The following is a 12,340-nucleotide window of genomic DNA, read 5'->3' as shown; positions in this document are numbered from 1 at the left end:
GTAGCGGGGCGATACGTAATTACATGTATATATACTCGTTTCCATTTTAACGTAATATTTTTAGATTAAGATTCTAATTAAACACATTAAATTAGTAAGTAAAAATAGCGCTTTGAAGGTGTACAATAAATTGCACGACTACTAGGATCAGTGATATTTTCACTGCCCTACCCGACTCCAGTATTTGCTGCTGCATGTTTAGAACATGTATTGATGTTTATGTTAAAAACAAATATATACATAAGTACATTCTATAAATGAACGTAGGTAGCTTGGTTAAGACAAGTTGAAATCGCGAGCAAAATTCCGCCAAGAAATGAGTAAACGAAATGTACAGTGTATATCGTTTGTTAAATCAAAGAAAAATTTGCGATGTTTGGTGAATTGTCTTACCCTCACCCCCCCCCCCCCCACCCCCGCCCTTTCCCAATATTCCCAATTGTGCAGTATATGTTCTTTGACTGACAACTGAGTTGTTTCTTTAACTTTATCAAAGTTTTTGATTGACTGTTTACGTATCATTATAGAGCCAACCTTTGAACTTTTTCAATAGCTAGACCTATACACGATTATTAAAAAAATCCAGAAGACCGCACTTATGTTGTGAGACCTAAAATTTTCATACAAGAGAAATGACATTCAAGACAAAACAATATACTATATATGCAGTATATATTAAATCTATGTATCTGAATCAGGCTAAACAGCGAAAGAATTAATAAATGCATTATTCCCTACTAATCTACATTTGCTTTACATTTTAAATTAAATTTGTTTCGAGTACGTATAATTTAAGTAGAAACAGTTTTTTTGATTCAAATAAATCAATCTGCATCATTGTATTCGGGAAAAAAATAAAAAAGAGAAAGAAATATAGTCCAATTTATACAGAATCTTTCAAACGGGAAAATTAAAAAAAAAATGCGCATCCGCATGTCCAGCAGAATAGTTTTCACTCTGCGCAGTAATCCTCAAACTCCGCCACACTGCAGCTATGGTAACAGCACTCGCAGACGATATTGATGTCGCCATAGCGTTTATCTAAATTATACGGAGATCCTTTCTTCTTGCGGCGATGGAAATCCAGATTGTTGGCGATGAAGGCGAGTGCTTTCTCTTTGGACACCATCATTCTCTTCAAGACCGACTTCCAGGGAGCGGATCTTGCCTGTATTTGTGGCGGGCTTAACCCGCCACCTGTGAAATTCGCACGTTTCAGCACATCTGCAAGAAAATAAGTACATCTATTACACATTTAAGTTTATATTTGTCAATTTTGAAATGTGTGTCTATTTGAAAATTTTTGTCATTCTCAAGGTTGCTCTCTCTCTCTTTCTCTCTTTCTCTCTCTCTCTCTCTCATCTATGACAGTATAACGTATTAAGTTATTTCCAAAGAGGGCGAGGCAATTAGGCTTGATAAGCTTTTTGTTTTGCATGTCGATAATTAAAACATTTTTTGAATTAGTGCATATGCTTAAGCTGATCAAAAAAAAATTTAGGGGGGGGGGGGGGGTCCGACGGTTAGTTGAATTTGCCAGGGGTTCCGAGGCATATTTTTGGTAATTCTATAATGTAATTTAAAGAAATCTTAATTTTGCAAGAGGAGGGGTGGGTTCCGGAACCCCCCCCCCCCCCAACCCCTCTCCTAGATCCGCGCATGGACGACAATCACGTGATGCGTTATAACCAATGACGTTGTCAACCCGAGGCAACGCAATTTCAGGACTTGTACTCCGTTTGATTTTGGATTCTTAAAATTTGATTTCACGATTCCGCTATATTTTGCTGATTGATAAAAAAGCTTAATATGTCATAGACGTCGGAACCGGGGGGGGGGGGGGGGGGGGGGGGGGGGGGGGGGGCTTTTCTCCCCTCACTTTTCTTGCAAAGTTATACCTAACCTATAGAAACATAGCATGATAGAGGGTTCAGCCCCCCCCCCCACACACTTTTTCTCGCAGGAAAGATTATTGTTCCTTAACTTACCTTGAAAGATTGAGAAGTTGGATTCAGAAGCATACTAGCCCCCCCCCCCCCCCCCCCCCCCCCCCCCGGATTACGAATTTCCATGATTTTGGGGATTACTTATTTCTCAATATTTCTGAGTATTAGTCTAGCCCCCCCCCCCCCCACTTTCAATTTGCTTCCGACGCCAGTGTATGTCATACTACATGCAGGGCAAAACTGATCTAGGTGGTGTATTATTAAATGACGCTGATTAAACAATGACCGTTACTTCATTTTATCCGCATTTTCTGTGACGAAAGTTATACGTTAACTTTCGTCACGTTGGAACAAAGGTTTCACTTACCATATGTTTTGTCTGGTCGCGTTCCACCCGACCGCTTGTATTTACGGCAAACAAGTCTAAGCATGTCCGCCAGGTTGTCCCCGCACGCGCCTTGCTGGTGCACGCCGCGCCTGTACGTCTCAAACGTGCACACCTTTTCAAACCCGCTTAAGACAGGGCAAACCATCTGGAGCAAACAAAGGGAGATAATGAACCACGTGGTTTCTGACGTCATCCTTTAGAATGGAATGGGAGTTTTCAGTTCCCGGGAGCAAAGTCCTATAGTCGAAAAGCATATTAGTTAACATAGAACTATAGAAATTTTGAATTAATTAATAAATGTCTGCAATCGCATGAAAAAAATGTCGTTCGTAATTTATAATGTCATTGAATACTTTCAGTGTCTCGTCATTGAACACCAAGATAATATAATTGCATTTGACGCCTGAAGAAGAAGGAGGCCATTGATTTTGAAATTTATTATCCTTACTTGTACAACCGAAGACCAATAATCTTTGGGTAAAATCTGTTACAGTTGAGTTTAAGAAATATGGGTTTTGGTGAAAGAGTGAGCCTGTACTATACTTAGTTATCGGTATGTTGTGAAAAGATTTCTATTGTACTCAATGTATAAAGGTATTTTGGCTTTTTTTCAAAATAGTGTATGGCCTCAAAAAATATAAAATTAATGACTTTATATATTTTTTTATTTATACCATTTTATATATAGATCTGATGGTAATTAGTTGACCAAGTGATGGTATTTTATATATAGTTGACCCTCCACCCGCAGGCAGCTGTTTTTATTGCTAAAATGTACAAGAAGATATGTACATGTACCAAACTTATGATTAACAGGGTTTGTGTTGATGATTTGAATGATAATTGGGGCTCTATAGCTTACAAAGTAGAACGCTTCTACTGTACCCCAACAGTATCCTAAAATATTCCGGTGATAGAATAGGACTTTTTTTTAGCAATTTTGTTAAACTGCATTGAATTTTTAAAAGTCACAAATTCGGTTATAGAACAAGACAGCACATGTGTATTGACTCAACCTTTCATAAGTGGTTCTGATGTTAAGATGAAGCATCGTTACTTATAATGATATTTTTAAAGCATTTTCTAGCAGCAAATTGGGATAAATATATGGCTGTGATTAGCAATGGAGTTTTACGTGAGCAAAATGGTCGTAAACTGTACATGGTATAAATCTCATACTTAAAAATATATTAAAGTAGAAGAAAGGTTCTGTTTTCAGATTTAGGAATATATTTAAAATTAAAGCTAATATATTTGGATTTTTCTTACGTAAATAGTAGTTTATGGTCATATTTAACATTCTGAGGTAGATCCGATAAGTAGGTTGTTATTAATCTAACCTCCTTAACTAAATCTATCAAATTGACTAATTAGTGGGTGGGTTCAGATACCGTGTAAGGCTGGGGCTATATTCGTCAACTGGCGAAAACACATTTAATCTGTAAGAAATGTTCTTTACATCTAGCAGACAACAAAAGGATAAAGTTAAACAAAAAACCACTGGTGTGCAGTGACTGGTACAGTGACAACTAAGATGGTTAGAAAAGGTATCCTGTATTTACAAAACTTATTTTTTGGTTTTTTTTTCAAATCAATACTGTGAATATCATTATATAAATAGTGCCTGTTTGGGAGGGTAACAGTTGAAATTGACACCCCGAGAAAACCATTGTCAACCGACGCGAAGCGTCGGTTGACAATGGTTTTCGAGGGGTGTCAATTTCAACTGTTATGCTCCCAAACAGGCACTATTTATTTTGTTATACTGAAAGTCTTAATTTTTAAGAAAATTTTACTGTTTTTATATAGGAATAACGTGAATGCTACAGCGAACCGTACGCGCATAATTTTTGCGCATGTAATGTTTGTAATGTTACCCGTTGCTAAGTGCGTTGCTAACGCTGAGGGTAATAGAATGGATTATGAACTGCGTCTTAACCAATCAGATTTCAGTATTTAACATGAAAGTATAACAATAAGATTTGGCAACCTTATAACATTTACAATGAGGTGATGCACTGGGTACTAGTTAGTAGTTTTGAAGAAGATAAATGTCATTCTATGGATACTCCTGAGATTGTAGTGTACTAAACTCATCGTCAAGTCGTTAACAACTTTCCATCCAATAAGACTTACCCTAATTAACGCTTTCTTGTATCCCACGTTGTTGTAAGCATAGCAAAATCTGTTGAGTGATCTGCAACACATCAATATGCCGATGTAATAAAATATGGAGTCATAATTTTAGTGAAATAAATTACTGTGGAATCATTAAATTTCGTGGGGGCCAATTTTCGTGGATTGCTTAAATTTTACAGGTTCGTGGGGACGCGATTTCGTGTATTCTCTTAAACCTACAAAGGAAATATGACCTTGTTACCCTAATTTTTTAATTTGTGGAGGATGTTAATTCGTGGATGAGAGGTACCCACGAATTCCACGAAAATTGAGCCACCACGAAATCTAATGATTCCACAGTATAACATATATTTTGATTTTTGAAAGAAGTTGCTATAGTTACATATATAACAGACTGATTTCCTGTGTATACAATTTTTCATTCGCGACACCATCTTTTAACGATGTGGTTAGCAGTGACTAAATATAAGCTTGCCATCAAGATGAGTGATATTTGTTTAAAATTATCAGACACACTTGAGGACTGGTTCGCGGCGACAAATATTCGCGACATTGAGGCTCTTGCGAACCTCGCGAAATTGTTTGCACACAAATGAAATTTGGTTTACAGTAAGTATTATAAAGTAGGGTCAAAACAGTTAAAAATAACGTGTATTATTCCACCTTCAAAGATCAGCTGCTTATTAATTGAACTTGATTTTAATATTGCCCCCCCCCCCCCTCCAGCTTTTTGGGACATGTAAAGAAATTGAAATGAAAAAAAGAAAAGGAACACTAGCACTGAAATTGAAGTTATAGGTATGCTATATTACCCATTAACACCCCCTCCCCCATGGAATAGGATTTTTGTGATTTTGAGAAGTGTTTTTTTTTTTTTTTTTTTTTTGCTGGTGCAGATTTTTTGGACGAGTCTCCCCTTCCCCCCAATCACTTTCAAAAACAATGCTACGGGACTGCCCTCTCAGCAAGTATTTGTGAATTTAAGAGAAATTGTGCCATGTTTGACAGTAGGAAAGTAAAAAATACAATGGGGAATGCCGACATGCTGCTTATGCATAAACGATCGAGTTATACGACCTTTATAGAGCTGTTCTTGGCTCGAGTGTCTTAAAGAAGACCAAAGAGCTATTTCCGTGGCCATTGATCGGTCATATAACAATTAATTCGGCAATTTGTAATAGTTTCAGATATTTGGGGTTCCAATGCATTCTATTCCTGGTATTGACGTGAAAGGCACCATGCGTACCTACATTTTAATTAAAAAAATACACACTCACTGAGCTACGTAATATGATATGTAAATTTTTATATATAAAAGAAGAGAAAAGGGCAGATCTAGCGTTTTTAGAATAAAAATGTTAAAAAAAAAAAAAACAAAAAAAAAAAAAACCACACTACCGCCCATGTGTTACTAATTCATTGACTAAACGATAAACTTTCAAATACCAGTTTACTGTACAAATAGTGCCTGTACCTTAATGTTTATTTCTCGGTGTAACTAGATATGGATGAAACTGCAATCAAACTTTTGAAATCGATGAATTTTAGCGTATTATGAAGTCTTAGACATGTTACAAATTCATGATGAGAAGATGTATCGTGTAAAGGTGTCACATACGTCATATAATATAATGATGTACCTGTCTGCTTATTAATAACTAGACTTAAGACTTAATTATCTGGATGTTTGGTATGCACTGAAATTTAGGAACCTAAAGTACCACTACTTCAAATCTATTGAGTTATGAAATTAAAATGTATATTTTCTTTTTGAATACATACCGCCACAAAAGACAGTAACTTATTAAACTCTGTAAATTTGTAATTTTTTTAACAATTTTATTCAAAATAATATATTTGGCATTGTCAAATTTTAAATGTGCGAGCAGAATTATTATACGAAATTTATATAGTTTTTTTCCTATCATGACATTTACCTTGATCATGACATGCCCAATTGTGACAAGGAGCACACAGCGGGTGTGACCGGTCAGCGGAGGATGCTCACTCCTCCTTGGCACCTAATCCTACCTCTATCTTTTTGGAGGTCCGTGTTGCTCTGCTTTGAATTTGTATCTCGTTTTATGGGTTTTTAAGATGGTTGACTGTTTGTAATTGTCATTTTTTCATGAAGCAGAATTTTCAGACTAGAGGTGACCCATAGTGGTTACCCCAAAACAGAGGAAGGAACCTCTTTAATGTTGCTACATAGCACCTTATCAGACATGTAAATTGAAAAGAAAAACATCATTTAAGTGATTCTATATGGATGCCCTTCCTATCAGTCTGCAAATTGTCTTTAAATTTTTTTTGTATATGTTTGGTAACCACTCATTCTTAAAAGATTACCTCGTTTGTCTCAACAACTCTTTTCCATCCTCATCCCAAGGATGTAGTTTGTTTGCAGATTAATGTGGCAGATTTAACAACTAATTTTGTCGAAAGTTGGGCAGCGGTTTTATAGACTTGCTGATGTCAATAGGGGATGAATTCAGCGAAACATAATCAATGTCTTCATGATTTTTGTTCCATTTACAATACATATCAGGTTTACCTAGCACGAAGCATGAATTAGAACCATTTTGATAAGAGCTTGGAATTTGGGTAGTGTGATGTATCAAACAGCATTGTGACGTAGGTCTGTCATTTTCATTAATATTGGTAGTGCTACTCAGCCAAGACTTTTTGGAATTAACAAGATTTATCTGGCTTTTATGAGATAAGACTACCCAATCGGTGCATATTTAGCTGAAATCGCGTCATTTTAAACTTGTTTTGACGCAAGAAATAGAGAGCTAGGCCCTACTGAAAGTCCAAGGTCTTGTTAAAATGGTTCTAGATCGATTTGCAATAAGCCTGTTTTTTTTTGTTTTTTTGTTTGTTTAGCTTTTATTTTTGCTTTAATGGAATTGTATGACTCAACAGCCAGTATACCCGATCTACAGTGCTGCAGTCAAGATTTCTCATTTTTATATTACATGTATAAACGATGTTAACCTTATAATTATAACTATGTTATAATTATAGAAAATTATGGTACATTTTGCAAATAAAAGAATGATAACGTAACGTAAACGTATAAATTCTTCACGAATACACATGTTTCAGTAACCAGTGCTTGACAGCTTAAATTAGTTGAGGAAACTAACTTATGACCTACCAGCAAGATCAACCTAAAATGTTGATTTAATTAAAATTTCAGTTTTGATAAATTGATTTATTAACATCATACTCCAAAACGAGTATTATTTCTATACGTTGCTATGGTTAAAACCAAATATTAAAGTTCGAACGGACTTTTTCAGAGGAAAAGTGGGGGGGGGGGGGGGCGGCATGAAAATTCGCTCTCGGTTTAATGGTCATAATTACTACTACTGTGTTCAAAAGTGTAATGAAGATTTTTACTAATTTTGTAGATTTTCACCAGAAATGTAACAACTTCTTAGAGCAATAGATTTGCAGAGGCTTAAATATAATCAAATAAAAATATCAATGCCATAAAATCACGCACCTACCTTTGAATTAATAATCCTCACACCCAAAGCGTGCCTATCCTTCTGTCTGTGGACTGTACGGTTAGAAGCATTTATATGTCTTTATGTTTCAAAACACAACTTGCAGAAAAACATGAAAACGTCTCTTGATTGAGAACAAGAAATCTTACAAACTTTTCACAATCTCCTGTATAAACAATATTCTAATCTTGAAATTAAATACACATTTCTTGATTCATGTGCTTCCTGGATGGGAAAAAAATGGATTAATCCGGAAACTATGATGTCATCACGGTTCGGGTTCTTTTACATAATAAACCTCATGATGTCACGAAATCCCGGAACTTCTCATCCCATTGTCAACATTTTTATTTTACTTTTTTGATTAATGAGACTCTCTTTCCTGAGTCTTCTGTGTCAAAATGGCGACCAAATAAACGACGTCCAAAATGTTTTTGTGCTTTTCGTCTCCAGCAAATGACAACGGTCAACGACCATTCACTGGGTTTTTTTTCTTTTAAGCAAAACAAAAACAAGATGTCCTTGTGCTTTCAAAAACACTCAGCTACAAGCAAGTATATCTTTTTGATTATCCATTGTTTCTCATAGAAACTTAAGATGCACAAAAATTATTATTGTTATTACAAATTTCCAGAAATAGAATGCATGCTTATGTCAAAAGCCAGATCGTAATTAAACAAAGTAAATGTATCTTGTGTCTTTTCAATATACGTGCCTTGAATCAATTTACATTCCTAATAAAGGGTCCTCTCCAAGACGAAGTCTTCGAATTCAACAACCTACATATACAAAGAAACCTTTTACATCGAAACCTCGGTTATTTGTATCTTATTGTCAGAGAACTATACGTTTGACCGTATTTGACTTTAGTTTTCTCTAAGTTTCCCAGCAAAACGTTCGAATTGCTATTCAACAAGGAATGCTTTCTCCTCCTAGGCACCTGATCCAAACTCTTATCTTTTTAGGAGTCCATATTGCTCTGCTTTGAATTTGCATTTCGCTTTACGACTTTTTGAGGCAGTTTGTTATTATCATTTTAATTTAATAATTACTTTCATCCTTTGGTAAACGAAGGAAATGACTTAAAAATCATTGGACTTTAATACATATAAATTCATGTTCATATCTTGATAGACCAATATTTGCCATGTTGATTGAGATAGGCGGGTGATTTCACACAACAACCACTTCATTCCAGCAACCGATCGATGCATTCCTAACATAAACACCCGTTTTTAAAAATTAAGAAAGCAATATAACCATACCGTATCATACCGAAAATACCAGTTTATTTTTTTTTTAAAGATAGGTGATCTAGCCATTTTTATACACACAAAGAAAGGTCCGTGAACATCTGGTTGTTTTACTAAAATTTTCCCGAGTGAATGTCGTTTCTTCACTATGAATTTTCCGTATGATAAACTCAAGCCAAATTGACGAATGAGGAATAATCTTTGTGCTTCGACGTAATTTTTTTCACGCTTGAATGTCGTTTCAATCAGGCTTTTCCTTCAAAAAAGGAGAATCATCAGAATCATCAAAATTACAGAATTATATTAGTGTGGTACTACATTGTATTAATCACTTCTTGTCTTTCCAACACACTCTGAAAATATATCCTTTTTGGATGGGAGCTGGTTTTAATCAACTCTCCAACGCAGTTACTGCAAACCGGAAGTGAAACAGTGTTTGGATCTAAACACGAACAAGACAAGACAAGACTTAGTACTTTTAAAATAATCGATAAATTAAATGTTATGTATTCAAAATCATTGTTTTCAAGGAAACCTATTTATAAATACCCTGAAAATGGACAGATTTTAAATGGTACACAAAATTTAGATATTTTGTAGTCTTATGTATTCCTACGCCAGAGTTCAGTATTGCTTTTGAGTTTGGTGACGTTACTTATATCTTTAAATATTACACATCATGATTTATATGGGGTTTGCCGTCTATAATTTTTTGTCATTTTTGTCAGAAAAGCCCTGTAATTCATAATAGAAAAAAATGAGCGTAATTATTTAAATATAGGTATGAAACTATACTTGTCATGCGAAAGGACCTTACATATTTTTGATTTTAGAATAAATAATAATCAATAAAATCAACTCCCGTCAGTACTTCAGTACTTTGATTGTTTTTGGTGTTTTTTTAATTGCCGGACTTATCTAGGAAGGTGGTATAACAGTTTTCTACAATCTTGGACTTATATGACCTAAGTATTTCTTGTACATTTATATTATAGATTAGACAGTAAATGAAGAAACTTTTTTAATGATAAAACAAAATTGTGACCAGTCTATCTACAGTATGTTTCCTAGAATGCCCGACTCTGAAGTCGAGCATGCCTATTTTAGAAATATCTATTTTTGAATATATTTATTCAATTGTCCCCTCGGTCAGCATTGGGCTTTCCTGTGACATTTTTGGAAGTCGAACTATTCACGTAATAATGGTATGATACAGATTCGCTGATTTGTCAAACATTCTCTCTCTCTCTCTCTCTCTCTCTCTCTCTCTCTCTCTCTCTCTCTTGTGTGTGTGTGTGTGTGTGTGTGTGTGTTTGTGTGTGTGTGGCCTTTAGCCACGCTTTACTTGGTTACGTGCAGACACATTGATCGTTTTCTTTAGATGTTAATTAACTAAAGACGTACCAAGACTCGATTTTTTTTTTCATGTTTCTGTTTTGACTGCAAAAAACTACACCATTTGGGTTTCAAAGATTAGGATCGCTTTTATTGCTGTTAGATCTTTTAACATAAACCCGGAAGGACACGTAACTTCCTGTTTTTGTCGCAACAACAGAACAATAAAGTTCACGAGCACGTGACGTTTATAGAAGAATTTGCAATGGTCTCTTACAAACTCTTTAAAAAATGTTCATCATAACTTTGGGATATATGTAACGTATTGCCTAAGCTGAAGGTTTAATATTTAATACACCAATCAAAGACTTAAACAATTGAATGCGTTATTTTATTGCGTCCATACTTCGCTGAAGTACAAATCTTTTGTGTAAAAGAGGCAGAATAGTCCACAAACTAACCATCACACCTTAAAATCTAAGATACAATTATTTTTAACGGTTAAAGACATTAACTTATTAAGGAATTTTTCAAATATTTGTATTTTTAAAATTTGAATATTTGTTATCTTTATACAAAATTCTTCTAAGAGATCAGTAAAATATAAAAATGGCCACTTAACGTGAGGACAACCCGGACTGTCTTATTTCGCCCACAATCTCTCTGCAGCCCCCACTCAAAGCATTCCTTTCTCTCCCTCTAATTCAAGGACAATGAATTTTATATTCTTTCTCGTCATATAACCAAAGAACATTAGTTGGTTTAATATCTCCATTAACAAACAAAGGCGGTTGCTCAATTGGTATTCAAATCGATGTTCTCGATACACTTCAGCCTCTGCAAAAGACATTGGGTGAACAGCTTGCGTAACGGAATGTCCTGGTTTATAGGTTTCAATGACATTTTAACGTCTATCTGTCATAGAAAAAAACCTCCAAAATTATACATATCTAACATGCTAACGAATCTTTTTTTAAGCTTTAAAAAGTTTAATTGCAAAAAAGATACTTATAGAAACATACGATCTACGAATTGTAAATATCAATTGCTGTTTTGGTTGTTTCCAAAAAACGCATAAAAAATTATCTCTTATCACATCTCGTTACGGCACTAGGGAAATATGGACCCGATCTTTTGTCTCCCTCAAATGTAATTCATGAGTTTCATTGATTACCCCACACAGTCAAATAATGTCTGTGAGGAATTCAAGTTATAGTCTGAGTGCTTCAATTCTGAGCGTAATGGTCACACCAATCGTCTCTTTTATACACTGTCAAATAAAAACTCTGTAATAAGAGTACTTACTGGTACTTGAGTTACTTAATTTAAATGTAAACAGTATTTTCAAAGTATGTTACGGTACCTAATAACTTTTTTAATAATTATATTCAATTAATAGTTATTTATTCATTAAATGTTATTTAAATAGTATTTGGTGTTTATTTTGGATTTGTGTATATATTATATACATGTATATCATACTAATATTAACAATCAACTTCTACGTCTTTTACAATTAATAGTATATTTTGACAATATTGTATTTCAAACTCTAGGTATTTTAATGTCGAATTCTTAGTATATATTTGGTATAAATGGCAATTCAAAATACAGTATATTGCCGCACTTATTCCATTTTTATAAAATGAAATGTTTGGGATTGGCAATGTCTATCTTAATTACTGGACATGAGTTGAATAAATACTATATATATCTGGTTGGAAATGAGGTGTACTTATTGAATATCTACATTGTTTCACTCTA

At 34.6% G+C, this 12,340-nt stretch overlaps 1 protein-coding gene across 1 annotated transcript; it reads right to left on the bottom strand.

Annotated features, from left to right (window-relative positions):
- Positions 1–867: 867 nt before the first annotated feature.
- On the bottom strand, positions 868–8,351 carry LOC128184500 (con-Ins Im1-like). Its single transcript, XM_052854016.1, has 4 exons — positions 7,989–8,351; positions 4,471–4,531; positions 2,314–2,571; positions 868–1,224 (listed from the first exon to the last, which is right to left on the bottom strand). The coding sequence occupies exons 3-4, from the start codon at positions 2,525–2,527 to the stop codon at positions 953–955; spliced, it is 486 nt and encodes a 161-aa protein (XP_052709976.1). The 5' UTR covers positions 2,528–2,571; positions 4,471–4,531; positions 7,989–8,351; the 3' UTR covers positions 868–952.
- Positions 8,352–12,340: the final 3,989 nt, after the last annotated feature.

This window comes from Crassostrea angulata, chromosome 5 (assembly GCF_025612915.1).
Source record: "Crassostrea angulata isolate pt1a10 chromosome 5, ASM2561291v2, whole genome shotgun sequence".
Taxonomy (NCBI): domain Eukaryota; kingdom Metazoa; phylum Mollusca; class Bivalvia; order Ostreida; family Ostreidae; genus Magallana; species Magallana angulata.
The sequence above is the reverse complement of the archived record's forward strand: the minus strand, read 5'-3'. Positions and strand labels throughout refer to the sequence as shown.